The sequence below is a fragment of the Marmota monax genome, unplaced genomic scaffold (assembly GCF_021218885.2).
Source record: "Marmota monax isolate L192 unplaced genomic scaffold, Marmota_monax_Labrador192_F-V1.1 WCK01_AAM20220418_F8-fsc00059, whole genome shotgun sequence".
Lineage (NCBI taxonomy): Eukaryota > Metazoa > Chordata > Mammalia > Rodentia > Sciuridae > Marmota > Marmota monax.
In genome coordinates this window covers 6,634,060-6,661,469 of record NW_026693595.1, presented here as the reverse complement: position 1 = coordinate 6,661,469, position 27,410 = coordinate 6,634,060, and the positions used below count along the sequence as shown (strand labels likewise).

Below are 27,410 nucleotides of genomic sequence, written 5' to 3'. Positions count from 1 at the left end.
AAATACAATTAAGATACATATCATTTATTAAATACTAGCAATAAGTTGCACAGAAATAAGTTGATTGAAGTCATGTAAGACCTATGTGCAGAGACTAGGGGTATAGCTCAGCAGTAAAATTCTTGTGTAGCATGCACTAGACCCTGGGTTTGATCCCGAGCACTACCAAAAAAAATTTATGTGCAGAAATTATAAAATTTTATTTAAAATCATTGAAGTTTTGAGTAAATGGAGAGATATTTTGTATGTTATTTTTATAAAAATGTCTTCACATTGATCTGTATATTTAATATTATTCCAGTAAAAATCCCAGGATTCTATATAGCAAATTAAAGGTAGGCTTGAATTTGATATAGAGTGATACAAAAGAGTATCACTAATGTAATCTTAAAGAAACAGGAGAAAGTAGGAAAACTTGCCCTACCAGATAGAAAGATTTAATATGAAGTTAGAATAATTAAGACATGTGGGATTGGTATTATAATGTATAACAAAATGTTGATATCCAGACTGTATAATAAGGAAATAATAACTTGGAATATAAATAGGCAGGAAAAAACCAGGCCTGGTGGTACACATCTGTAATTCCAGTGGCTCAGCAGGAGGATTGTAAGTTCAAGGCCTGTCTAAGCAATGAAAGGAGACCCTAAGCAACACCCCATTTCAAAGTAAAAAAAGAAATGGCCTGGGGATGTTTAAAGCACCCTTGGGTTCAATCCCCAGAAATCTTTTGAGAATTTAGTTGTAAAATTTATTTTTAAAGCTTGAAATGTACATGATATTAAAAGTTTTATAGCTAGACTTAATATAGGGTTATGAGATTGAAGAAAATACCCCTTAAGATTATAAATAATCTCATTCAAAATGTTTTCAATATTATATTGAAGGCATTTATGAAGTGGAAAATATATTTTCATTATTAATAATTAGCTTTGTAACCTTGAACAATGGTCTGAATAGTTTTTCTTTAAAGGAGTTGAAGTAGTTAATCCCCAAAGATCAATAGTTAATTGTCCAAGGACCAATTTTTATGAATATTTATGTATAGTTTCTTAGTTACCAGATCATGAGTTAGATTTGTGCCTGTCTCATGGTCTGTTAGACTATATTCCAAGCAGTGTACATTTGGCATGAATTTGTCTATGATAATTTTTATAAATATTCTGTATTTATTTTTGTCATAAAGAAACTACATATCATCCTTGGGTTGGTGGGATTTTTAGTGGAAGTGGTGGATACAGTATTTCCTAGACACACATTTCAGCCCTTGGGATATTTATAGATTTAGTAATTAGGGAATGCTTAAGTTCTTAGCAAAAATATTTTGATATTATATTTTTGTTTAAATTCTAGTATAAAATTTTACACAAGCAATGCTATAATAAAAACTGCTTCCTAATTTTTTCCTTCTCATTTGTACTAAGTATTTTAATTGTTGCAAGCTAATGTAACAATTAGCTACTACAAAGATACCGTTATTTTCCCTGTCTATGAGGAATTTTAAAAAGTTAAATAACCTGGTCAAGATCATAAAACTTGTATGTAGTAGAGTTGGGATTTGAATCTAGATGTGAATGTTAAAGTCAGTACTCTTAATACAAAAATCAATCTGTAACTAAGCAATAAGTACTAAAAGTAATAGAAAATACACCTTGCAAATAATAATCTTTTAACAGTGGTAATAACAGTGATGAGGATTATAACCATAACATTAACATTTACTAAGCCCTTACCATATTCTGCTATGCTAATAAGCACTTACACTTAATTCTTACGAGCCACTCCTTTTACATATGATGGAATTGAGACCCAGAAGGATGAAAAGGCCCAGAGAATACATACAGCTTAATGATTAAGATCCAATCTGAGGTTTTTAGGCCCAGGGTCTTTTTTCATGCTTATGCTCATAGTTGTATGGAAACTAGCTCCACTGTCTCTTTTACTATGTAATTATATTCCTCCTTTTTAAATGATGGCTCAGTGACAATTACCGTAATTAATAACAGCTAATATTAGAGTGACTTAACATTTAATCTGTACAACTCTGCAGAAGTCTTCAGTATCAGGTTTAGTATAGGACTTTGTGGTTGTATTATAGCACCTATTTTATCACCAGCCTTTTAAAATCTTCTGAGAGTGTTTAGTACAGTGGCTAAGGACACAGGCCCTAGAGCTAGGTTACCCAGATTCAGAACCGTTTTCTGACACTTACTGGCTTTGTCACAAGCTATGTAAGAATCTAACTACCTGGCACATAGAAGTTCCATAAATTTTAGCTGTTCTTATTTGTGGGAGGGAATAGAGAGGAACCTAGATTTGAGAAGAATGCCTTTAGAAAGTGGTGGGAATAGACATTCAAGTAATTGTTGAAGTAAATCTTGATTTGACAAATATGATTTTCCAAGTTTCTGTTACCATGGGACTGTCATCATATAACTAATTTTTTTCTTTTTTACACATTAGGTTGGGTTTTTTGTGAAGAGAGGATGTTCGAAAGGCATGGTTGAAATTGAATTGTAAGTGTTACAAGCCCTAAGACCATCTTTTTTCTGTATAATTTCTTAGTTTCTATTTGTGCTTTCCTGATGACTTTGGAAAGAAGAACTGATAGAACATTATGGCATAAATATTGAAAGTAATATTTGAAGAGTACTTGATGTAAACAAAATTTTTTAAATGCAGCTTTTAAAACTTTAATCGTAAGAATTTTATTTTGGAAAAATTCTCAAGGACATTTCTGTATACCACTGCTAAATTTTCATTAAGAAGTTCATGGGCTGGGGTTGTAGCTAAGTGGAGAGCACTTGCCTAGCATGTGTGAGGCTCTGGATTCGATCCTCAGCACCACATAAAAATAAATTAATTAATTAAATAAAGATATTGTGTCCATCTACAACTAAAAATATTTTTTTAAAAAAAGGAGTTGCTGCTATGCCTACCTGTAATCACAGAGACTTGGGCAGCTGAGGCGGGAGGATTTCGAGTTCAAAGCCAGCCTCAGCAGCTGCAAGATGCTAATAAGCAACTTAGTGAGACCCTGTCTATGGCTCAGTGGTTTAGGGCCCTAAGTTTAATCCCCAGTACCAAAAACAAACAAAAAAGAAGTTGCTATATTTCATCTGTTAGCTTTTGCCAATTTTAAAATAGGTAGTTTTTAAAAATGCAAAGTATGTAACATTGAGAATGAAAGCCTTCTTGCTATAATTCTACTGTTGAAATACAATATTATTCTACTATAGTTTGATGAATTTCATATGTAATGAATACTCAACATTTCTGTTATCATTTTTCATCCCCTATCAAGATATTGATAATTTATCACGATATTCTTTTCCTTTGAGCCTGCATATTCTCAATTGTTATCTCCTTCTCGGGAGCTATTTCTGATAGATCAGAATTGTTATTTGTGATTAAATCAAGGGGACAATCCTTTTACATACATTTTGTCTTTTTGATACATTATTTAGATGATTTTTAAGGATGTTTTGGAGTATTTTTGGAAAGTTTTGTAACTTTTGAGCTGAAAAACTTTTAAAGGTACATCTGAAGGCCTTATCATTTTACAGAATATAAGGAAATAATACTTGCCTAAAATTGTTGGAAAATTTTTATTTATTACAGATGAGAAATAGACATAGGAAGTTAAAAAAAAAGTAAAAAAAAAAAATTATACCCACCTTACTAAAAAAAAGACTATTTTATACAAAACCAAGACCTGAATAGAAAAGCAGATTATTGTTCTAGAAACATAAGATTAATGTTATCATTAATATATTAGTTCTCCAAATTATTGAGTATGTTTGATAGAATTCCAGCAAGAGTCTCAACAGGTAAGTTTACAAGTTGCAAGTTAATTGTGAATTTCATCTTGAGAAATAAGTGTGCCAGCAAACCCAAGAATTTGAAAAAGCAGAATTGTGAATAAGACTTTTATGTACTGGATGTTAAAGTATACTGTAATACTGTTGATGTAGAACTATATGGTACTGATATAAAAGTTTAGAGGAACAAATGGAGAAACCAAGAAAAGATGTAAATGTGTATGAGAATTTAACTTATTGTAACTGTAGCTGTTTTAGTGTAAGGTATTATAAGAAATAGGAAAAAATAAATTGTTTTTGATCCTCTCACATTTAATACAACATAACACTCACCTGACAGCACATGTCTTACACCAGATGTATGGGTATTTTTCTCTATACTCTGCAATTCAGTTCAGGTCTGATACTAACTAAAGTTGGTGCAGAGTCCAAAGGTTAAGGGCTCAATTCCTCAAGACTGTACCATCAGAGGCCATTTTCAAATTTCATTTTGTGACCTGCATTTCTGACAACAAGCTATGAATTGGGGTTCCCATGTTTCCTTCCTTGGGTTCAGTTATTTGCTATGTCAGCTCAAAGAATTTAGGTTTACCAATTTATTGTAAAAGATTCTACAGAGGATACAAATGAATGAACAACCAAATAAAGAGAGATAGGACAAGGTCTGGAAGAGTCATGAAAGCTTTTGTCCTCATAGAATTGAAGTGTACCACCCTTTTTGCACACCCTGATGCTTTCTAAACTTCATAACTTGGGGATTCTTTGTTGTTGTTGTTGTTGTTGGAGGATTCATCACTTAGGCATGACTGATTATTAACTCAATCTCAGCCCTCCCTCCCCTTCCCAGAGGGTATGTGTGGGGTGGTACTGAAAGTACTTGTCTTTTAATCATGGTTTGGTCTTTTTGGTGACCAGCCCCTATTCAAGAAGCCACAAGAGTTACCTCCTTAGATCAAAAGGCACTCCTGTTACCCAGGAAATTCCAAGGGATTAGGAGTTCTGTGCCCAGAATGGAGGCAGAGGCCAAATATGTATTTTTTAATATATTACCGTATCACAGGTATAAATCATTCAAATTGAATTGGGAAAGTTGGCTATTAATTTTTTAACTGAATTAAGAACTTTGACTAATATCAGACATGTAGATAAAATCTAGGTATATTAAATGTCAAGTGAAAAATTATCTAATTTAGAAAATAATAGAAATACAGAATATTTTTTAAACATTAGGAATGGGGAAGTCCTTTTTAACCAGAACAAGAATCCCAGTAGTCAATAAAAGTCAAATAGGAAATTTAGGCTGTTTAAAAGCCAGTTAAAAATAGTGATACCTTAGTTAAGCAATAAATGGGTGAAAATATTTTTAGCACAAAAATAGTACAGGTTTTAAAATTACTGAAATATCAATGCCTCACACAAATGAGTAAAAATTTATAAGCAACCTAATGTAAAAATGAGCAAAGAAATTGCACACAAAATTAAAATAAATGGCCCATAAGTATAAAATAGCTTAGGAAAATTTAAAAATAAACCCCAGTAATATAAAAGTATAAGGAAATGGATGCTATCATGCCCTGTTAATGGAAGTATAATTTGTATACTCTTTTTGGCCATATCTTCAGCATTTAGAATACATAGTATTCTAGTATTCTAAATGTGTAGTATTCTAAAAGCAGGTAGTCTTTTACCTGGTTGTTCTGTTGAGCAAATATCTGTTCTAGAGAGTGTTTTCTCATTTGCACAAAATGAGATTTATCCAGTCTTAACAAATTATAAACAACCCAAGTCAGCTGATGATGGCTAAACCTGTACTAAATAAAATTATAGAATTTATAAAGTTTGGAGGAGTTGGTGCTGAGGGTTCAGGAAAAGCCCATTGAGACTGTTTCTGAGCTGAGAAAAGAGTGAGAAAAAAGAGCCAACCATAAGAACATCTGTTGGAGGCAGAAAGAAGTTTCTGCAAAGCATCTAAAGTGAGATTGAGTTTGTTGTTTTTGAGGAACAGAAGAATGGAGTGTGCTGGAGTATAAATGAGGTGTTTGTTATAGGATTTTGGAGAATACCCTTTACTTGGTGTGGGATACTCCCTTCTGTTCCTGATTTGGTATGATTTTAATTATGAATAGCTAGTGAATTTTATCAATATCTGTTGAATTGATCATATTATTTTTGTTGATAAGTTAATTTTCTTCCTTTCACTCAGTTTAGCATGCTTAAAATAATGATTGTAACATTTTGATGCATTGCTAGATTTGGTTTTCTAATTTTTAGGATTTTTGCATCTTTATTTTGCTTGTGAAAGATATTTGTATGAATATTTGGTTAAACTTACCAGTAAAATCATTTGGGCTTTTGGGTCCCCCCCCCCCACCCATTGATTTTTAATTTTTTTCTACTTACTGATTGGTTTATTTAATACTAATGAGATTATTTAGTTTTTCTGTTTTTTCTTGAATCATTGTACTTATTTATAGTTTTTGATGATTTTTCTTTTTTATTATTTAAATTTTTTTTTACCTGAATAATATACTGTGAGTTTATTGTGTGTCTCTTTTCTTTTACATAACATACATAATTTTTTAGTCTTCTGTAGTTGTGTTGACCTCCTTCGTTTATGTGTGTGTTCCATATTTGAAATATCAGTTTATTGATTTTGCTAATCCTCTCCTGTGAACTATTTTTTTGCATTGTTTCTGTCTTATATCATGATTTTTTTTATTCATTAATTTGTATTCTTACCTTTAAACTTTCCTTTAGTTTCTTTAAATTTTGTTTTTAATTTTTTAAAATTTACTGTCAGTTTTTTAATTTATTTTTTTCAATTTCTTGAAACGGACATGTACTGTACTAATATTCAGTTTTTTGTTTTCCCTAATATATAAACAGTTAATATTAAAATTTTTCCTCTTAGTATTACTTTAACTCCATCTCCCAAATTTAGGTATATGGTATTTTCTTATTTTTCAATTCTAAACATTTTTCCATGACTTTGTACTTAATTGTTTCTAATTCTAATGTAGTGATTTTCTTTTTTTTAGTATTGATTTTCACATTATTGATGTGTGGTAAAATGTGAATAGTTTTTATGTTGCTGTGCTTTGAAATTTGGTAACTTTATAGTATTATTCATTGGTTGAAAGAGAATTCTCTTACACCTGAAGTTGTATTTGTTCATAATTCAAATTTGTTAAATTCTATCTTGATTTTAAAACTCAAGACATTATTGTTATTTTACATTAATTGTACTATCAGTGTTTATTTAAAATCCCAGATCTTTGTTTGCCTTGCTTTTAATTCCTTGTTGTATTTCTGATCTTCCCTCTGACATCACCTTCTTCCCGTTAAAAAACACATCCTTTAAAATTCACATTAATTAGAGTTTTCTAGTAGAGTGCCCAATTTTTATTTAAAAATTATGCTATTTTGCTTTAAATCTTAAAAGATGTATTTGCTAGATATAAAATTCTACATTGACAGATTTTATTCTAAGCATGTTCCAAATACAATGCCATCGTTTTCCAATGTGGATCTAATCTGAAGTCTCTTTGTTAGTGATCGCTCTTTTTCTTGAGATGCTTTAAAATACTGTGAGTTTATTGTGTGTCTCTTTTCTTATACATATTTTTGTTGTTTTATAGTTTCACATCATATTTAGGTGTAGGTTTGTTTTTCATGTGTTCTTTGGTATTTGAAGATTTTTTGAGGGGGTACTGAATATTGAACCAAGCAAGGGACACTTTACCACTAAACTATATTCCTAGACCCTTTTATTTATTTATTTATTTTTAAACTTAAGAATGTTTTATTACCTGACTGTAAGTGGTTTATTATATTTTTTCCGTTTCAGGCCGAACCTGTATGTCCCATGGATACTGGGATGCATATGACAAGATGGTTTCTTAGTACATACAAGGGTCTGAGGGAACCTGCTTTTCTTTGTTAACCTCACACAGTGAACTAATGTTAAAAATGATACCTCAGAAGAAGTTGTTCCTGCCTTTGGGGTGTAACTTTAAGAGTTAAAGTTCTTCTCATCCTATGAATCCCTGAAAATTCATTTTAAATCAACAAAGAACTAGTTACCAGGAAGGGCAGTGCAAAAATAAACTTTTCCGCACAGTGCCATCTTCCACAAAGAATTGGCCAGAGCTTTTCCTTGTTTTGGTAGAAACTTGAATATATGCGACAGACAGTTAAGCAACAGCTTAGTTAATACAAAAGGAATAGAGTTTAACAAACACATGCCTTTAAGTAAGTGTGTAAAGGTCGGGCGAGCATCGGAGGAAGAGACCACCAAGAGACTGTCTCATGCAACAGCAAAGGGTTTATTGGGGGTCCAGCATGCTGGGGCTCAGAGCTCACTTGAATAGAGCAGAGAGAGAGAGAGCCCCAGGAACAGCTTAAGCAGAGCTTATATACTTTCCTTGGAGAGGGCAGGGACTTCACATACAGCATAGCCAATCATTGCACGGTTTCTGGGAGGGGTTGTTTTCGTAGAGCAACCAGATGATCAGTGGGCATTTCCGGGAGTTGTTTTCAACTTCTACATGAGTTTCAGGTTCCAGGAAAACAGAACTTAATTCTTACATTCTTAACCTTTTCATTCCCCACTTCTTTTTCTGACTACTTTTAATCTTAAAAGTAAGAAATCATAATTATTGAGGGGTATCACATTCTATTTCTGCCAGTGAAGCATATTGTTGTCTGATTACCATAAGTTTAACTTGTCCAATTTGAGCTTGGAGAAAGGAAACTACACGGTTGAGCAAACAGGGTCCTACAGTTAGCAATAATATGAGGATTATTAATGGACCGGCCAGAGCTGATAAAAGCGTAGTTAACCAGGGGGACTGTGTGAACCAAGACTCAAACCACCCTTTTTGGGCTTCTCTCTCTCGCTGACGCTCTTCAAGGCGTCTTCTTAATTTACTCATAGATTCTTTTACAACTCCGGTATGGTCGGCATAAAAACAACATTCTTCCCTCAATGCAGCACAAAGGCCCCCTTCTCTCATGAAGAGGAGGTCCAACCTCGCCTGTTCTGTAAAACAACTTCAGAGAGAGAGGTTAAAGATTCCTGTAAAGCTGTGATGGAGGTTTCTAATATCTTTAAGTTTTGGTCTATTGCTGCTTCTAATTGGGTCATTTGTTGTGTCCCACGGACCAGGGCAGTGGTTCCTGTGCCCACCCCTGCAGCAACTCCTATTCCTAATAGGATGGCTAAAGTGAGGGATACAGGTTCCCGGCGGAACCGGGTTGTATGCCCCCCTATTTGATCTTCAAACGAACCTGCGTCATGATAGAGCACTCTGGGAAACATCTGCACCATTACACAATAATTTACAGAGCTGTTAAATACCTGGGCTGAAATGCAAGGAGTTAACCCTGAGTCACATGACCACCAGGTTCCATTTTCAGGGGTAAGGAAACCCTGTGTGGTGCTAATTTTTTTTATCTGGGTACATAAGTTTTGTTTACTTTTAGGTGGGGACCCTATACATAAGCCTGCCCCGGTTACTTCTGGGAGGGTTAACTTAGGATTTCCACCCCAATTACAGGAGGAACTCTGCGCTTTTACTGCATAAGTCCCGTCAATTGCTATCCCTTCATAGTAAGGAGGAGCAGCGGAGAGACAGAGCCAACAAGACTGAGTGAGGTCTGGTTGCGTGGAATTCAGTACCGCAAAGGCTCCTTCAGTTAGCCCCCAGGGGGAGGGGTTGACTTCACTCTGGATTGGGAAGTAAACGAAGGTGAAACTTGAGGAGTATGGGAAAGTGAAGGGATCCTAGTAGATTTAGGTTCGGGAGGTCTATGAGGCCCAATTCCTGGCTTGAGGGGATTGGGCCCTATGGCTAAGGGGATTTTTTCAAACCGGATAGTGAACCAAAGGCCAAAATCACATCCTGTGGTGTAAAATTGCATTCCATAGGTTTTTCCTGAAAGCCATGTCCAGATATTTTGGTTTCTTCCTTTGGAGGTGAAGGTTATATTTAGGGGGTTACATAGGCTACTTGTGTCACATGGAGTAGGGTCAGCTAGTCCAGAAGTCCCCACTTGGGGGTCCCATTTAAATGGGAGACATTGTTTGGGACTTAACTTAGTCATAATACTATCTGGGGAGTTTGGGTTCCACCAGGCAGCCCCTGTATGCTCACATCCCCATGACTTACAGAAGAAGTCGGCTTCTCCCCGACACAGCCGTGACTGTTTGCGGCTTCGATAGTCCGCTGGGCAAACATAGTAATCTAGGCTAGCCAACCTGCATCTGGCTCGCGTGTCCCTACATCCATAATGTTTGTTTCCATTATCTATGGTACAGAAGGGATTTAATGGAATTTTAGTGGGATCCTCTTCATCAGGGATATCCCAATAGGAAAGACCTATAGCCAGCTGACAAATGTCGGGGTGGAGAGATGGCCACCAGGTCCCTAAGGGGGCTGTATGCGAGATAGACCATACTTCTTGTCCAGTAGGATTTGTGATCAGCCATCGCTGCTGAACGGGCTGATGAGGGTTAGGACTACTGGTGGTCAAGGGGAGAGTCCATAGCCCTATCCACACGGCGAATACGCAATTTGAGAGGGTTACCAGTCTTTTCCAGTTTCCAGCCAGAGTCTGGACAGGGCGCAGGCTTGAGATGAGAAGCATGGATCCAGGAAGTGATTCCGTCTACCTTTACCGCTGTAGGTGTTATAAGTAGCACCTGGTATGGTCCTTTCCAGCGGGGTTCCAGGGATGACACCTGATGTCGTCTTACGTAGACGAAGTCTCCCACTTGATATCGGTGTGGAGTCCCTTCGTCCCCAGGTTGGTAGGCAGTGGCCAGCTGTTTCCACAGGTATCGCTGGGTTCTTTCAAGAGCTTTAAGTCTGTCAAGCAAGGGGGTGTGAAAGGAATCGTTAGGTCTTAGAGTTGGGGTTAGGTCCCTTACTGGAGGAGGGGCACCATAGAGAATTTCATAGCGGGGGAGGTTACACAAAGAAACAGAGGGAGTAGTTCTTGCACGAAACAGTGCATAAGGCAGGAGCATAGTCCAATCTTTTATGCCGGTTTCTAAGCTTAATTTTGTTAAGGTCTCTTTAATGGTTCTATTCATTCTTTCTACCTGTCCTGAGCTCTGGGGTCTATAAGCACAATGTAACTTCCAGTTAATCCCCAGGGTCCTGGCTAACCCCTGACTTACCTGGGCCACGAACGCCGGTCCATTATCAGACCCTATTACCTTAGGCAGGCCGTATCTTGGAAAAATATCTTCCAGGATCTTCTTGACCACCATTTGCGCCGTTTCTTTTTTGTGGGGAAGGCTTCAATCCATCCTGAAAATGTATCTACAAAGACTAGGAGATATTTGAGTCCATACCTTGCTGGCTTAATTTCAGTAAAGTCCACTTCCCAGAATTGTCCTGGTCTGGTTCCTCGTAGGTGCTTTCCTGCAGGAAGCTTGGAAGGGTAAGCATTAACCAATTGACAGACCCGACAAGCTTTTGTTACCTGTTCAGCTATTTCCTTTCGCTGTGAGTCGGTTAGTGGAAAACTCTGTTCTTGATCCTTCAGGATCAAGTTTCTTTGAAGCAAGGTGAGTGAGTTGATGTACATTTTTAACATAGTGTAGGGCTATCTGAAATTGCAGGCTGGGCTCAGTGAAGTCGAGGAGTTCAGTGTCAGTGTCCTTAGATGTTAAGTTGTCGGGGTGCTCCGACGTAGTTAAATCTCCTGACTTATGTTCCCCCAGTGTGGAAAGTGTTAACATGGTTACTCTGTTTAGGGCTGCCAATTTAGCCTCTTCATCCGCCCTCCTGTTCCCGACCGCTACGGAATCGTTTCCTTTCTGGTGTCCTGGACAGTGCACTATAGCTAGTTCCCTAGGGCTTTGCACTGCTGAGAGGAGGCGGAGGATCTCATTTCTGTTTTTTATTTCTTTTCCTGCCGAGGTTAATAGTCCCCTTTGCTGGTAGTTAGCCCCGTGTATATGAGCGGTAGCGAAGGCATAGCGGCTATCTGTGTATATGGTGGCCTTTTTGCCTGCCGCTAGCTCTAATGCCTTCGTGAGGGCGATCAGCTCTGCCTTTTGAGCCGATGTTCCCTCCGGGAGGCTAGAGGACCAGATGACTTTAGTTCTGCTAACTATCGCTGCCCCAGTCCTGGAGGAAGCTGCTGCCATCAGTGAACCATATGAACTCAGGGTGGGGCAGTGGCTGATCCTTTAAATCCCGTCGTATACTGGTTTCTTCTGCCAGTATATGTTGACAGTCATGAGTGACGGGTCCTGATGATTGTTCAGGTAGTAGTGTAGCCGGGTTAAGCGGGGCGGGGAGTCCCAGCGTTATTCTGTCTTTGTCGAGCAACAGGCTCTGATAGTGTGTTATTCTAGAGTTTGATAGCCATCTGTCTGGTGGCTGGCGGATGATGCTCTCTAGGGCATGGGGGGCTATAATGGTTAGCTTCTACCCCAGTGTTAACTTATCAGCATCCTTGATTAGAAGGGCCACCGCTGCTATAGCTTTTAGGCGATGGGGCCATCCACTAGCCACTGAGTCCAGCTTTTTAGACAAGTAGGTTACAGGCCTTTTCCAGGGCCCTAGAGTCTGAGTGAGCACTCCTCGTGCTATTCCTTTCTTTTCCTCAATGTAGAGAGTAAAGGGTTTTTCTACATCCAGGAGTGCTAAGGCCGGAGCAGATAGCAGCACCCTTTTGATGTTATCAAAAGCTTGCTGGTGCTCAGGGGTCCATTGGAATTGGGCATCTCCCTTTAACAGCGGGTATAAAGGAGCAGCTAAGGACACAAACCCAGGTATCCATAACCTGCAAAAGCCAGCAGTCCCAAGAAACTCTCTGAGTTGCCTCCTGTTAGTTAGATGGGGGTGGTATCTGCACAACGGTTTGTTTTCTGGGCTCAGTGAGCCATCGTTTACCGCCCCTAAGGGAATAGCCCAGGAAGATTACTTCTTGCTGGCAAATTTGGGCCTTTTTGGCAGAAGCTGTATACCTGAGTTGAGCAAGCTCGGATAATAGTGCTTGGGTCCCAGACTCACAGTTTTCCTTGGTGTCGGCTGCCAGTAGCAGGTCATCCACATATTGAAGCAGGGTGACTTCGGGGTGTGTAGTTCTGAAGTTGTTGAGATCTCTGTGGAGGGCTTCATCAAAGAGAGTTGGGGAGTTTTTGAACCCCTGTGGGAGTCTAGTCCAAATTAGTTGACTAGACGTTCCGGTTTCTGGGTCTACCCACTTGAAAGCAAACAGCAACTGACTATCTTTATGCAGAGGCAAGCAAAAGAAAGCATCTTTTAAGTCCAGAACAGTATACCATTTCCGCTCAGGGTTCAGAGTGCTAAGCAGATTGTACGGATTAGGTACCGTGGGGTGAATGTCCTGCACTCTGTTGTTGATCTCTCTTAGGTCTTGAACGGGGCGATAGTCCCCGGTTCCTGGCTTTTTTACTGGTAGCAGGGGAGTGTTCCAGGCAAATTGAGAGGGCCTTAGGACCCCTAAGGCCAGATATTTCTGAATGTGGGGCCTTATCCCATCTTTGGCTTCTTTGCTCAGAGGATATTGTTTGACATTGATTGGGGAGGCTGAGGTTTTTAACTCCACTGTTATTGGAGGTTGTTTCACGGCTAGGCCTAACCAAGCAGTTTCTGCCCAGGCATCTGGGTAATCTGTTATCCATTTCTGGGGTAGCTTGCCTGTTTGATCAGTCTTGGGGGGTGTGAAGAGTTGATGTTCATCTTCTACTGCCATAGTTAAAGCCGTGACTATAGGAGCTTTTACTGAAGGATTTAGAAATTCCACATGGGGGCCTTCAGGGTTAAAAGTTATTCTGGCCCGGACCTTGGTGAGCAGATCTCTGCCCATCAATCCCCGGGCATTCTGGGATTACTAGGAAGGAGTGATGGACTTTTCCTTTCCCCAGTCCATGGTCCTCTTAGTTGTCCAAGCCCGATATTTACTGCCGTTAGCCCCTTGAACTAGAGACCTTTTATTTGATAGAGGGCCCAATGGGGCCTTAAGGGCTGAGTATACTGCCTCTGTATCCACTTCAAAGTTTACTGGGGTCCCCTCCACTTCAAAAGTTACCCTGAGCTCGGGAAGGGGATCCGAGCCCCGACTTTCCTAGTCATCCTCCAGAGTCAGAATGGCTGGCTGGCATGGCTGTCTCTTTCTAGGGCACTCTTTGGCCCAGTGTCCTTTTTCTTTACAGTAGGCACATTGATCTGAGGCCAGGGGTGGTCTCTGGCGTGGGCTCAGGTATCCCTTCCTGTCTCCCTGTTTCTTAATTTCTGGCCTATTTGTTGTTGTGACCAGGACCTTAGTCAATGCCTTAGTCTGTCTTTTGCTTCTCTCATCCTCCCTTTGCTCCCTTTCTTTCTCCCTCCTTTGTTCCTTCTCTTCCTCAGTTTCTCATAGTATACCTTCTCGGCTTCTCTGACTAAATCTCTCAAAGTCATATCTTGTAATCCATCTAAGCGTTGTTAACTTTCTTTTAATATCCAGGGTAGCTTGCCCAATAAAGGCCATCGTGACAGATGCCTTTTGATCCTCTGCCTGAGGATCGAAAGGAGTATATCTCCTATATGCCTCCATAATTCTCTCTAGAAACATACAGGGAGATTCATCAGGCCCTTGAATAATCTCTCTTACCTTGGCCAAATTAGTTGGTTGCCTAGCGGCCACTCGGAGACCCACTATTAGAGCCCGGCGATAAGTGGACAGATGCTCCCTACCTTCAAAGGTGTTGGGGTCCCAGTTGGGTCGGTTCAAGGGGAAGCCGACTTCGATTATGTTGGGAAGTTGTGTCGGTCGCCCATCTGGTCCGAGGATATTTTTTCTAGCTTCCAGGAGGATTCTCTCTCCTTCCTCTGTCATGAAGAGAGTCCCTAGGAGTTGTTGGCAGTCATCCCAAGTAGGCTGGTGTGAAAACATCAATGACTCAACCAGACCCGTGAGCTGGGTGGGGTCCTCGGAAAAAGGGGGATTGTTATTTTTCCAGTTATATAGGTCTGAAGAGGAGAAAGGCCAATACTGGTAGGCTTGCATTTCTCCCCCATGGCCATCGTCAATCATTGGCCCGTAGGGATGGAGGGGGAGCATCACGGGGGCTCCAGGGTTTTCAATCATTCGCTGCCGGCGAGTTCCTATAGCTGGGCCAGCTTCCTCCAGGGGAGGAGGGGCTGTGTGTGCCGGGGGGGAGTCATCTGGAGGGTGCTGGGCCGGCCTAGCTTCCTCCAGGGAAGGAGGGGCTGAGTCAGCAGCAGGGGAGTCACTTAGAGGGCGTTGGGGGTTGGGGGACTAGGGCAGGGGATAAGGAGGGGGAGGAGAGTCCAGTAGAGTCAAATCTTGAGACTCAGGGAGAACAGAGGGTGGAGGAGGAGAAGGAGCAAAGGGTTTGAGAGATAGAATCTTAGGGGAACGAGTAGGAGCGGGGGCAGGGACAAGGAAAGGCTTCACCCATGGAGGAGGAGATTTGCAGTGGTCCTGCCAAGTTAAGATATATGGCTGTTGATCTGGATGGCTATGTGGCCCCGGCTGAAAGACAATATCTCTGACTTTTCGAATTAGTGGGAAGTAGAAAGATCCTTCTGGGGGCCATCCGACTCCAAAGGTGGGCCATTCTGAGGCACAGAGAGTCTGCCAGGTCCAGCGTTTTACTGAAAAAGAAAGATTCTGAGCCCTTAAGCGGACTTCGGTCCAGTGATCAAGGGTCAAGGACAGAGGCATTGAAGTGCTCTGTCCCATAATGAAAGATTCCCAAACAGTGAAAGCAACGACACACGACACAGACAAGACTATTAATAAAGACAGACAATGGACGTCCAACACTGAGACCAGGACTGAGTAGCCGGCAAAACCCCATGGGCTGGCAATACCGAATCCGAAACAAAATATCACTGAGTCGAGGAGACTATTGTTCCTCAATTTCCCCGAGTCCTCTGGGGCGTCCCCCAGGGACGTGGTCACGTCTGTCAGCCACTGTCGGAGAGAGCTCACGCTCTTAACCGACAGCCACTTTGCCAAGCCTTAACCTGAAACCGGAAAGAGGCACATTACTTACCCCGAGAGGAGCCTGTTGGGGTCTTTCGTCCGCCCCTGCTGGATCTAGGTGGAACCTCCAGATGTAAAGGTCGGGTGAGCGTCGGAGGAAGAGACCACCAAGAGACTGTCTCATGCAACAGCAAAGGGTTTATTGGGGGTCCAGCATGCTGGGGCTCAGAGCTCACTTGAATAGAGCAGAGAGAGAGAGAGCCCCAGGAACAGCTTAAGCAGAGCTTATATACTTTCCTTGGAGAGGGCAGGGACTTCACATACAGCATAGCCAATCATTGCACGGTTTCTGGGAGGGGTTGTTTTCGTAGAGCAACCAGATGATCAGTGGGCATTTTTGGGAGTTGTTTTCAACTTCTACATGAGTTTCAGGTTCCAGGAAAACAGAACTTAATTCTTACATTCTTAACCTTTTCAAGTGAATCTAAAAAAAAAAAAAAAAATGACTTTGCTTTCAGGAACTTGGTTGTTTCACGATTGACTGATTGTTTTCTACCTTACACGTCGCCTTATTTGTGTTTTTTTTTTATTATTAGTTGTTGAAAACATTACATAGCTCTTGACATATCATATTTCATACATTTGATTCAAGTGGGTTATGAATTCCCCATTTTTCCCCCATATACGGATTGCAGAATCACATCGTTTACACATCCATATTTTTACATACTAGTGTCTGTTGCATTCTGCTGTCTGTCCTATCCTCTACTATCCCCCCTCCCATCTTCTCTCTCTACCCCATCTACTGTACTTCATTTCTCTCCCTTGTTTTTTTTTTTCCCACTTTCCCTTCAGCTCCTCTTATATGTAATTTTGTATAATGATGAGGGTCTCCTTCCATTTTCATGCAGTTTCCCTTCTCTCTCCTTTTCCCTCCCACCTCTCGTCCCTGTTTAATGTTAATCTTCTTCTCATGCTCTTCCTCCCTGCTCTGTTCTTAGTTGCTCTCCTTATATCAAAGATGACATTTGGCATTTGTTTTTTAGGGATTGGCTAGCTTCACTTAGCATAATCTGCTCTAGTGCCATCCATTTCCCTGCAAATGCCATGATTTTGTCATTTTTTAGTGCTCGGTAGACTCCATTGTATATAAATGCCACATTTTTTTTTATCCATTCATCTATTGAAGGGCATCTAGGTTGGTTCCACAGTCTAGCTATTGTGAATTGTGCTGCTATGAATATCCATGTAGCAGTATCCCTATAGTACGCTCTTTTAAGGTCTTTAGGGAATAGTCCAAGAAGGGGAATAGCTGGGTCAAATGGTGGCTCCATTCCCAGATTTCCAAGGAATCTCCATACTGCTTTCCAAATTGGCCACACCAATTTTCAGTCCCACCAGCAATGTACAAGTGTACCCTTTTCCCCACATCCTCGCCAGCACTTGTTGTTGTTTGACTTCATAATGGCTGCCAATCTTATTGGAGTGAGATGGTATCTTAGGGTGGTTTTGATTTGCATTTCTCTGACTGCTAGAGATGGTGAGCATTTTTTCATGTACTTGTTGATTGGTTGTATGTCCTCCTCTGAGAAGTGTCTGTTCAGGTCCTTGGGTTATTTGTTTTCTTATTGTTTAATTTTTTGATTTCTTTGTATACTCTGGATATTAGGGCTCTATCTGAAGTGTGAGGAGTAAAGATTTGTTCCCGGATGTAGGCTCCCTATTTACCTCTCTTATTGTTTCTCTTGCTGAGAAAAAACTTTTTAATTTGAGTAAGTCCCATTTGTTGATTCTTGTTATTAACTCTTGTGCTATGGGTGTCCTATTAAGGAATTTGGAGCCCGACCCTACAATATGTAGATCGGTGCCAACTTTTTCTTCTATCAGACACAGAGTCTCTGATTTGATATCAAGCTCCTTGATCCATTTTGAGTTAACTTTTGTGCATGGCGAGAGAAAGGGATTCAGTTTCATTTTGTTGCATATGGATTTCCAGTTTTCCCAGCACCATTTGTTGAAGATGCTATCCTTCCTGCATTGCATGCTTTTAGCCCCTTTATCAAATATGAGATAGAAGAAATGCCATTGGGATTTTGATTGGCATTGCATTAAACCTATAGAGAACTTTTGGTAATATCGCCATTTTGATGATGTTAGTTCTGCCTATCCATGAACAAGGTATATTTTTCTATCTTCTAAGATCTTCTATTTATCTATTTAGGGTTCTGCAGTTTTCATTGTATAAATCTTTCACCTCTTTTGTTAGGTTGATTCCCAAGTATTTTATTTTTTTTGTGGATATCGTGAATGGGGTGGTTGTCCTCATTTCCATTTCAGAGGATTTGTCGCTGATATACAGGAATGCCTTTGATTTATGCGTGTTGATTTTATATCCTGCCACTTTGCTGAATTCATTTATTAGCTCTAATAGTTTCTTTGTAGACCCTTTTGGGTCTGCTAGGTATAGAATCATGTGATAATTTAAGTTCTTCTTTTCCTATTTTTATGCCTTTAATTTCTTTCGTCTGTCTAATTGCTCTGGCCAGTATTTAGAGAACTAAATTGAATAGAAGTGATGAGAGAGGGCATCCCTGTCTTGTTCCAGATTTTAGAGGGAATGCCTTCAGTCTTTCTCCATTTAGAATGATGCTAGCCTGAGGCTTATTTAGCATATAGAGCTTTTACAATGTTGAGGTAAGTTCCTGTTATTCCTAGTTTTTCTAGTGTTTTGAACATAAAGCGATGCTGTACTTTGTCGAATGCTTTTTGTGCGTCTATTGAGATGATCATGTGGTTCTTTAAGTCTGTTGATGTGGTGAATAACATTGATTTCTGTATATTGAACCAGCCGTGCATCCCAGGGATAAATCCTACTTGATCATGGTGCACAATTATTTTGATATGCTTTTGTATCCGATTCGCCAGAATTTTATTGAGGATTTTTGCATCTAGGTTCATTAGAGATATTGGTCTGTAGTTTTCTTTCTTTAAAGTGTCTTTGTCTGGTTTCGGAATCAGGGTGATGTTGGCCTCATAGAATGAATTTGGAAGAGCTCCTTCTTTTTCTATTTCCTGAAATAACTTGAAAAGTATTCGTATTAATTCTTCTTTAAAGGTTTTGTAAAACTCCACTGTATACCTATCCGGTCCGGGGCTTTTCTTGGTTGGTAGTCTTTTGATGGCTTCTTCTGTTTCCTCCTTTGTTATTGGTCTGTTTAAATTGTGTGTATCTTCCTGACTGAATCTGGGCAAATCATATGACTTAAGGAATTTATCGATATCTTCACTGTCTTCTATTTTATTGGAATATAGGGTTTCAAAATAATTTCTAATTATCTTCTGTATTTCTGTAGTGTCTGTTGTGATATTGCCTTTTTCATCCTGTATGTTAGTAATTTGAGTTCTCTCTCTTCTTCTCTTTGTTAGCATGGCTAAGGGTTTGTCAATCTTATTTATTTTTTCGAAGAACCAACTTTAAGTTTTATCAATTTTTTCAATGGTTTCTTTTGCTTCAATTTTGTTGATTTCCGCTCTGATTTTAATTATTTCTTGCCTTCTGCTACATTTGCTGTTGTTTTGCTCTTCCTTTTCTAGGGTTTTGAGATGAAGTGTGAGATCATTTATTTGTTGGTTTTTTCTTTTTTTGAGGAATGAAATTCCAGGCAATGAATTTCCCTCTTAAAACTGCTTTCATTGTGTCCCATAGATTCCAATATGTTGTGTCTGTATTTTCATTTATCTCTAAGAATTTTTTGATTTCCTCCTTTATGTCTTCTATAACCCATTGATCATTCAGTAACATATTGTTCATTTTCCAGGTGATGCAGGAATTTTCCTTCCTTCTTTTATCATCATTTCCCGTTTCATTCCATTATGATCAGATAAGATACATGGTATTATCTCCACACGTTTATATTTACTAAGGGTTGCCCTATGGCACAATATATGGTCTATCTTTGAGAAGGATATATGTGCTGCTGAGAAGAACATATATCCACTTGATGATGGTTAATATATTCTTTATATGTCGGTTAAGTCTAGGTTATTGATTGTGTTGTTGAATTCTATAGTTTCTTTATTCAACTTTTCTCTGGAGGATCTGTCCAATGGTGAGAGCGGTGTGTTGAAGTCACCCATAATTATTGTGTTGTCGTCTATTTGATTCTTGAACTTGAGGAGAATTTGTTTTATGAACGTTGCAGCACCATTATTTGGTGCATACATATTGATAATTGTTATGTCTTGTTGGTGAATGGTTCCTTTTAACAGTATATAGTGTCCTTCTTTATCCTTTTTGATTAACTTAGGTTTGAAGTTGATTTTATTCGATATGAGTATGGCCATTCCTGCTTGCTTCCAAGGACCATATGAGTGGTATGATTTTTCCCAACCTTTCACCTTCAGCCTGTGTATGTCTTTTCCTATCATGTGAGTCTCCTGAAGGCAGCATATTGTTGGATCTGTTTTTTTAATCCAAGTTACTAGCCTGTGTCACTTGATTGGTGAGTTTAAGCCATTAACGTTTAGGGTTACTATTAATATATGGTTTGTACTTCCAGTCATGTTTATTTATTTATTTATTTTAATTTAGCTTGTTTTTCCTCTTTGGTTATTTTTCCCCCCTTTACTGAGTTACCTCCCACTGTTAGTTTTGGGTGCTGTTTTTCATTTCCTCTTCTTGTAGTGTTTTGCTCAAAATGCTTTGCAGTGCTGGTTTTCGGGCTGTGAATTCTTTTAACTTTTGTTTATCGTGAAATATTTTAATTTCATTGTCAAACCTGAAGCTTAATTTTGCTGGGTACAGTATTGTTGGTTGGAATCCATTATTTTTCAGCATTTGAAATATGTTGTTCCAGGATCTTCTCGCTTTCAACGTCTGTGATGAAAAATCATATGAAAAATCAGCCGTTAACCTAATTGGTTTACCCCTGAATGTAATCTGCCTCCTTTCTCTTGTCGCTTTTAATATTCTCTCCTTGTTCTGTATGTTGGATATCTTCATAATAATGTGTCTTGGAGTTGGTCTATTACGGTTTTGTATGTTTGGGGTCCTGTAGGCTTCCTGGATTTGGCAATCCATTCCATCTTTCATATCTGGAAAGTTTTCTAAGATTATTTCAACAGATTGTTCAGTCCTTTGGTTTGGACCTCTGTACCCTCTTCTATCCCAATAACTCTTTTTTTTTTTTTTTTGAATTTTATACCAATGACTTTATTTTAAAATAAACCAAAAGTCGCCAAAATCAAACCATTTAATATACACAGGAAAGTGGGTGGCTGTATGGCTGGATTGGGTCCCACTGCCTTTTGAAACCCAAAGTGCCATTTGAGTCAACAATTCTTTTTTTTTTTTTAATTTTTTATTGTTGGTTGTTCAAAACAGTACATAGTTCTTGACATATCATATTTCACACTTTGATTGAAGTGGGTTATGAACTCCCATTTTTAGCCCATATACAGATTGCAGAATCACATCAGTTACACATCCATTGATTTACATATTGCCATACTAGTGTCTGTTGTGTTCTGCTGCCTTTCCTATCCTCTACTATCCCCCCTCCCCTCCCCTCTTCTCTCTCTACCCCCTCTACTGTCATTCATTTCTCCCCCTTGTATTATTTTCCCCTTTCCCCTCACTTCCTCTTGTATGAAATTGTGTATAACCCTGAGGGTCTCCTTCCATTTCCATGGAATTTCCCTTCTCTCTCCCTTTCCCTCCCACCTCTCATCCCTGTTTAATGTTAATCTCCTTCTCCTGCTCTTCATCCCTACTCTGTTCTTAGTTACTCTCCTTATATCAAAGAAGACATTTGGCATTTGTTTTTTAGGGATTGGCTAGCTTCACTTAGCATAATCTGCTCTAATGCCATCCATTTCCCTGCAAATGCCATGATTTTGTCATTTTTTAATGCAGAGTAATACTCCATTGTGTATAAATGCCACATTACTTTTTATCCATTCATCTATTGAAGGGCATCTAGGTTGGTTCCACAGTCTTCCTATTGTGAATTGAGCTGCTATGAACATCCATGTAGCAGTGTCCCTGTAGCATGCTCTTTTTAGGTCTTTAGGGAATAGACCGAGAAGGGGAATAGCTGGGTCAAATGGTGGCACCATTCCCAGCTTTCCAAGAAATCTCCATACTGCTTTCCAAATTGGCCACACCAATTTTCAGTCCCACCAGCAATGTACAAGTGTACCCTTTTCCCCACATCCTCGCCAGCACTTGTTGTTGTTTGACTTCATAATGGCTGCCAATCTTACTGGAGTGAGATGGTATCTTAGGGTGGTTTTGATTTGCATTTCTCTGACTGCTAGAGATGGTGAGCATTTTTTCATTTACTTGTTGATTGACTGTATTTCCTCCTCTGAGAAGTGTCTGTTCAGGTCCTTGGCCCATTTGTTGATTGGGTTGTTTGTTATGTTATTGTCTAATTTTTTGAGTTCTTTGTATACTCTGGATATTAGGGCTCTATCTGAAGTGTGAGGAGTAAAAATTTGTTCCCAGGATGTAGGCTCCCTATTTACCTCTCTTATTGTTTCTCTTGCTGAGAAAAAACTTTTTAGTTTGAGTAAGTCCCATTTGTTGATTCTAGTTATTAACTTTTGTGCTATGGGTGTCCTATTGAGGAATTTGGAGCCCGACCCCACCGTATGTAGATCGGAGCCAACTTTTTCTACTATCAGATGCCGTGTCTCTGATTTGATATCAAGCTCCTTGATCCATTTTGAATTACCTTTTGTGCATGGCGAGAGAAAGGGATTCAGTTTCATTTTGTTGCATATGGATTTCCAGTTTTCCCAGCCCCATTTGTTGAAGATGCTATCCTTCCTGCATTGCATGCTTTTAGCCCCTTTATCAAATATAAGATAGTTGTAGTTTTGTGGATTGGTTTCTGTGTCCTCTATTCTCTACCTTTGGTCCACCCGCCTGTTTTGGTACCAGTACCATGCTGTTTTTGTTACTATTGCTGTGTAGTATAGTTTGAAGTCTGGTATCGCTATACTGCCTGATTCACACTTCCTGCTTAGCATTGTTTTTGCTATTCTGGGTCTTTTATTTTTCCATATAAATTTCATGATTGCTTTCTCTATTTCTACAAGAAATGCCGTTGGGATTTTGATTGGCATTGCATTAAACCTATAGAGAACTTTTCGTAATATCACCATTTTGATGATGTTAGTTCTGCCTATCCATGAATATGGTATATTTTTCCATCTTCTAAGATCTTCTAATTCTCTCTTTAGGGTTCTGTAGTTTTCATTGTATAAGTCTTTCACCTCTTTTGTTAGGTTGATTCCCAAGTATTTTATTTTTTTTGAGGATATTGTGAATGGAGTGGTTGTCCTCATTTCCATTTCAGAGGATTTGTCGCTGATATACAGGAATGCCTTTGATTTATGCGTGTTGATTTTATATCCTGCCACTTTGCTGAATTCATTTATTAGCTCTAATAGTTTCTTTGTAGACCCTTTTGGGTCTGCTAGGTATAGAATCATGTGATAATTTAAGTTCTTCTTTTCCTATTTTTATGCCTTTAATTTCTTTCGTCTGTCTAATTGCTCTGGCCAGTGTTTCGAGAACTATGTTGAACAGAAGTGGAGAGAGAGGGCATCCCTGCCTTGTTCCAGATTTTAGAGGGAATGCCTTCAATTTTTCTCCATTCAGAATGATGCTAGCCTGAGGCTTAGCATAGATAGCTTTTACAATATTGAGGTATGTTCCTGTTATCCCTAGTTTTTCTAGCGTTTTGAACATAAAGGGATGCTATACTTTGTCGAATGCTTTTTCCGCATCTATCGAGATGATCATATGGTTCTTATTTTTAAGTCTATTGATGTGGTGAATAACATTTATTGATTTCCGTATATTGAACCAGCCTTGCATCCCAGGGATGAATCCTACTTGATCATGGTGCACAATTTTTTTTATATGTTTTTGTATCCGAGTGGCCAGAATTTTATTGAGGATTTTTGCATCTAGGTTCATTAGAGATATTGGTCTGTCGTTTTCTTTCTTTGAAGTGTCTTTATCTGGTTTAGGTATCAGGGTGATCTTGGCCTCGTAGAATGAATTTGGAAGTTCTCCCTCTTTTTCTATTTCCTGAAGTAGCTTGAAAAGTATTGGTATTAGTTCCTCTTTAAAGGTTTTGTAAAACTCTGCTGTATACCCATCCGGTCCTGGGCTTTTCTTAGTTGGTAGTCTTTTGATGGTTTCTTCTATTTCCTCAATTGATATTGGTCTGTTTAGGTTGTCTATATCCTCCTGACTCAATCTGGGCAGATCATATGACTTAAGAAATTTATCTATGCCTTCACTATCTCTAATTTATTGTAGTATAAGGATTCAAAATAGTTTTTGATTATCTTCTGTATTTCTGAAGTGTCTGTTGTGATATTGCCTTTTTCATCCCGTATGCTAGTAATTTGAGTTCTCTCTCTTCTTCTCTTCACTAGCATGGCTAAGGGTCTGTCGATTTTGTTTATTTTTTCAAAGAACCAACTTTTAGTTTTGTCAATTTTTTCAATTGTTTCTTTTGTTTCAATTTCATTAATTTCAGGTCTGATTTTAATTATTTCTTGCCTTCTACTTCTTTTGCTGTTGTTTTGCTCTTCTTTTTCAAGGTTTTTGAGATGAAGTATGAGATCATTTATTTGTTGGTTTTTTCTTTTTTTAAGGAATGAACTCCAAGCAATGAATTTTCCTCTTAGAACTGCTTTCAATGTGTCCCATAGATTCCGATATGTTTTGTCTGTGTTTTCATTTATCTCTAAGACTTTTTTAATTTCCTCCTTGATGTCTTCTATAACCCATTGATCATTCAGTAACCTATTGTTCATTCTCCAAGTGATGTATGCTTTTTCCTTCCTTCTTTTATCGTTGATTTTCAGTTTCATTCCATTATGATCAGATAAGATGCATGGTATTATCTCTATTCCTTTATATTGTCTAAGAGTTGCCCTGTGACATAATATATGATCAATTTTTGAGAAGGATCCATGTGCTGCTGAGAAAAAAGTGTAACTGCTTGATGTTGGGCGGTATATTCTATATATGTCAATTTAGTCTAGGTTATTAATTGTGTTATTGAGTTCTGTAGTTTCCTTATTCAACTTTTGTTTGGAAGATCTGTCCAATGGTGAGAGAGGTGTGTTGAAGTCTCCCATGATTATTGTATGGTGGTCTGTTAGACTCTTGAACTTGAGAAGAGTTTGTTTGATGAACATAGTTGCACCATTGTTTGGGGCATATATATTTATGATTCTTATGTCTTGTTGGTGTATGGTTCCCTAAGCAGTATGTAGTGTCCCTCTTTATCCCTTTTGATTAACTTTGGCTTGAAATCTATTTTATTTGATATGAGTATGGACACTCCTGCTTGTTTCCGAAGTCCATATGAGTGATATGATTTTTCCCAACCTTTCACCTTCAGCCTATGTATGTCTTTTCCTATCAAATGCATCTCCTGTAGGCAGCATATTGTTGGGTCTTGTTTTGTGATCCATTCTACTAGCCTGTGTCTCTTAATTGGTGAGTTTAAGCCATTAACATTTAGGGTTATTATTGAGATATGGGTTGTTCTTCCAGCCATATTGGTTTATTTCTGTTACTAAACATGGTTTGTTTTCCTGTTTGATTATTTTCCCCCCTTTACTGTCCTGCCTCCCACTGTTGGTTTTCATTGTTATTTTCCATTTCCTCTTCCTGTAATGTTTTGCCAAGGATGTTTTGAAGAGATGGTTTTCTAGCTTCAAATTCTTTTAGCTTTTGTTTATCGTGGAAGGTTTTAATTTCATCTTCCATCCTGAAGCTTAATTTCGCTGGATACAGAATTCTTGGTTGGAACCCATTTTCTTTCAGTGTTTGAAATATGTTATTCCAGGATCTTCTAGCTTTCAGAGTCTTGTGTTGAAAGATCAGCTGTTATCCTGATTGGCTTACTCCTAAATGTAGTCTGCTTCCTTTCTCTTGTAGCTTTTAAAATTCTCTCCTTATTCTGTATGTTGGGCATCTTCATTATAATGTGTCTAGGTGTGGATCTCTTATGATTTTGCACATTCGGCGTCCTGTAGGCTTCTAGGATTTGGGATTCTGTCTCATTCTTCAAGTCTGGGAAGTTTTCTCGTATTATTTCATTGAATAGATTGCTCATTCCTTTGGTTTGGAGTTCTGTACCTTCCTGTATCCCAATGACTCTTAAGTTTGGTCTCTTAATGTTATCCTATATTTCTTGGATGTTCTGCTCATGGTTTCTTAACAGTCTTGCTGAGCTGTCTATGTTCTTTTCCAGTTGAAATACTTTGTCTTCATTGTCTGATGTTCTATCTTCTAAGTGTTCTACTCTGCTGGTAGTATTCTCCATTGAGTTTTTAAGTTGGTTTATTGCTTCCTGCATTTCTAGGATTTCTGTTTGTTTGTTTTTTATAACCTCTATCTCCCTGTATAGTTGATCTTTTGCTTCCTGGATTTGTTTGTGTAATTCATTGTCGAAGTGATCTTTCATTGTCTGATTTTGCTGTCTAATGTCTTCCTTGAGACTCCAGATCATCTGAAGCATGTATATCCTGAATTCTTTATCTGACATTCCATCTGCTGCAGCTGTTACCTCTTCTAAAGTTGAGTTGACCTGCATTGCTTATGATCCTTTCTTTCCTTGTCTTTTCATACTGCTTGCTTTTCTTTCTGCTTGGTGAAACTGTTGTGTTTTTGAAATGTTTTTTTCTCCTATATATTTATATTGCTCTTGTAGAGTTGAAAAGTCTCCCTTGCAGGGTCAGGCGGCCGTCTGCCTACCTTGCAGGCGCGGGCGGGGGCTCTGCTCTGCCCCTCCTCCAATTGGTGTGAGGTGTCTACCACGCCCGCGGACCCCTGGGCCTGTTCTGCCGGTCGGTCGCAGGTCTGCCTACCTTGCAGGCGCGGGCGGTGGCTCTGCTCTGCCCTTACTCTTATTGGGGTGACGCGCCTACCACGCCGGTGGGTCGCTGGGCTTATTCCGGGCACGGGAGGCGGCTCTGCTCTGCCCTTACTCCAATTGGGGCGTCGTGACTACCACGCTGGCAGGTCACTGGGCCTGTTCCGGGCGCACGTGGCTGCTCTGCTCTGCCCCTACTCCAATTGGGGTGACGAGTGTACCATGCCGGCAGGCCACCGGGCCTGATCCGCCAGTCGGTTGCAGGTCTGCCTACCCTGCAGGCGCGGGCGGCGGCTCTACTCTGCCCCCCCTCCAATTGGTGTGACTTGTCTACCTCACCCACAGACCGCTGGGCCTGTTCCAGGCGCGGGCGAAGGCTCTGCTCTGCTCCTACTCCAATTGGGGTTACGTGCCTACCACCCCGGCCGGCCGCTGGGCCTGTTCCACCGGTCGGTCGCAGGTCTGCCTACCTTGCGGGCACGGGCGGCGGCTCTGCTCTGCCCCTACTCGAAATGGGGTGACGTGTCTGTCACACCGGCAGGCCACTGGGCCTGTCCCGCTGGTCGGTCACAGGTCTGCCCACCTTTCGGGCACGAGTGGCGGCTCTGCTCTGCCCCTACTCCAGTTGGGGTGTCGTGACTACCACACCGGCAGGTCGCTGGGCCTGTTCCTGGCGCGGGCGGCGGCTCTGCTATGC

General features: G+C 39.6%; 1 protein-coding gene across 4 annotated transcripts in view; it reads left to right on the top strand.

The window, feature by feature from the left end:
• The window catches only part of Smc5 (structural maintenance of chromosomes 5), a 103,993-nt gene that overhangs the window by 8,886 nt on the left and 67,697 nt on the right, over window positions 1-27,410 (top strand). For all 4 annotated transcript variants that reach the window (XM_046459413.1, XM_046459411.1, XM_046459412.2 and 1 more), the window contains exon 3: window positions 2,464-2,516. In XM_046459413.1, the coding sequence (XP_046315369.1) occupies window positions 2,464-2,516 (53 nt within the window). The remainder of the gene's footprint in view (window positions 1-2,463; window positions 2,517-27,410) is intronic.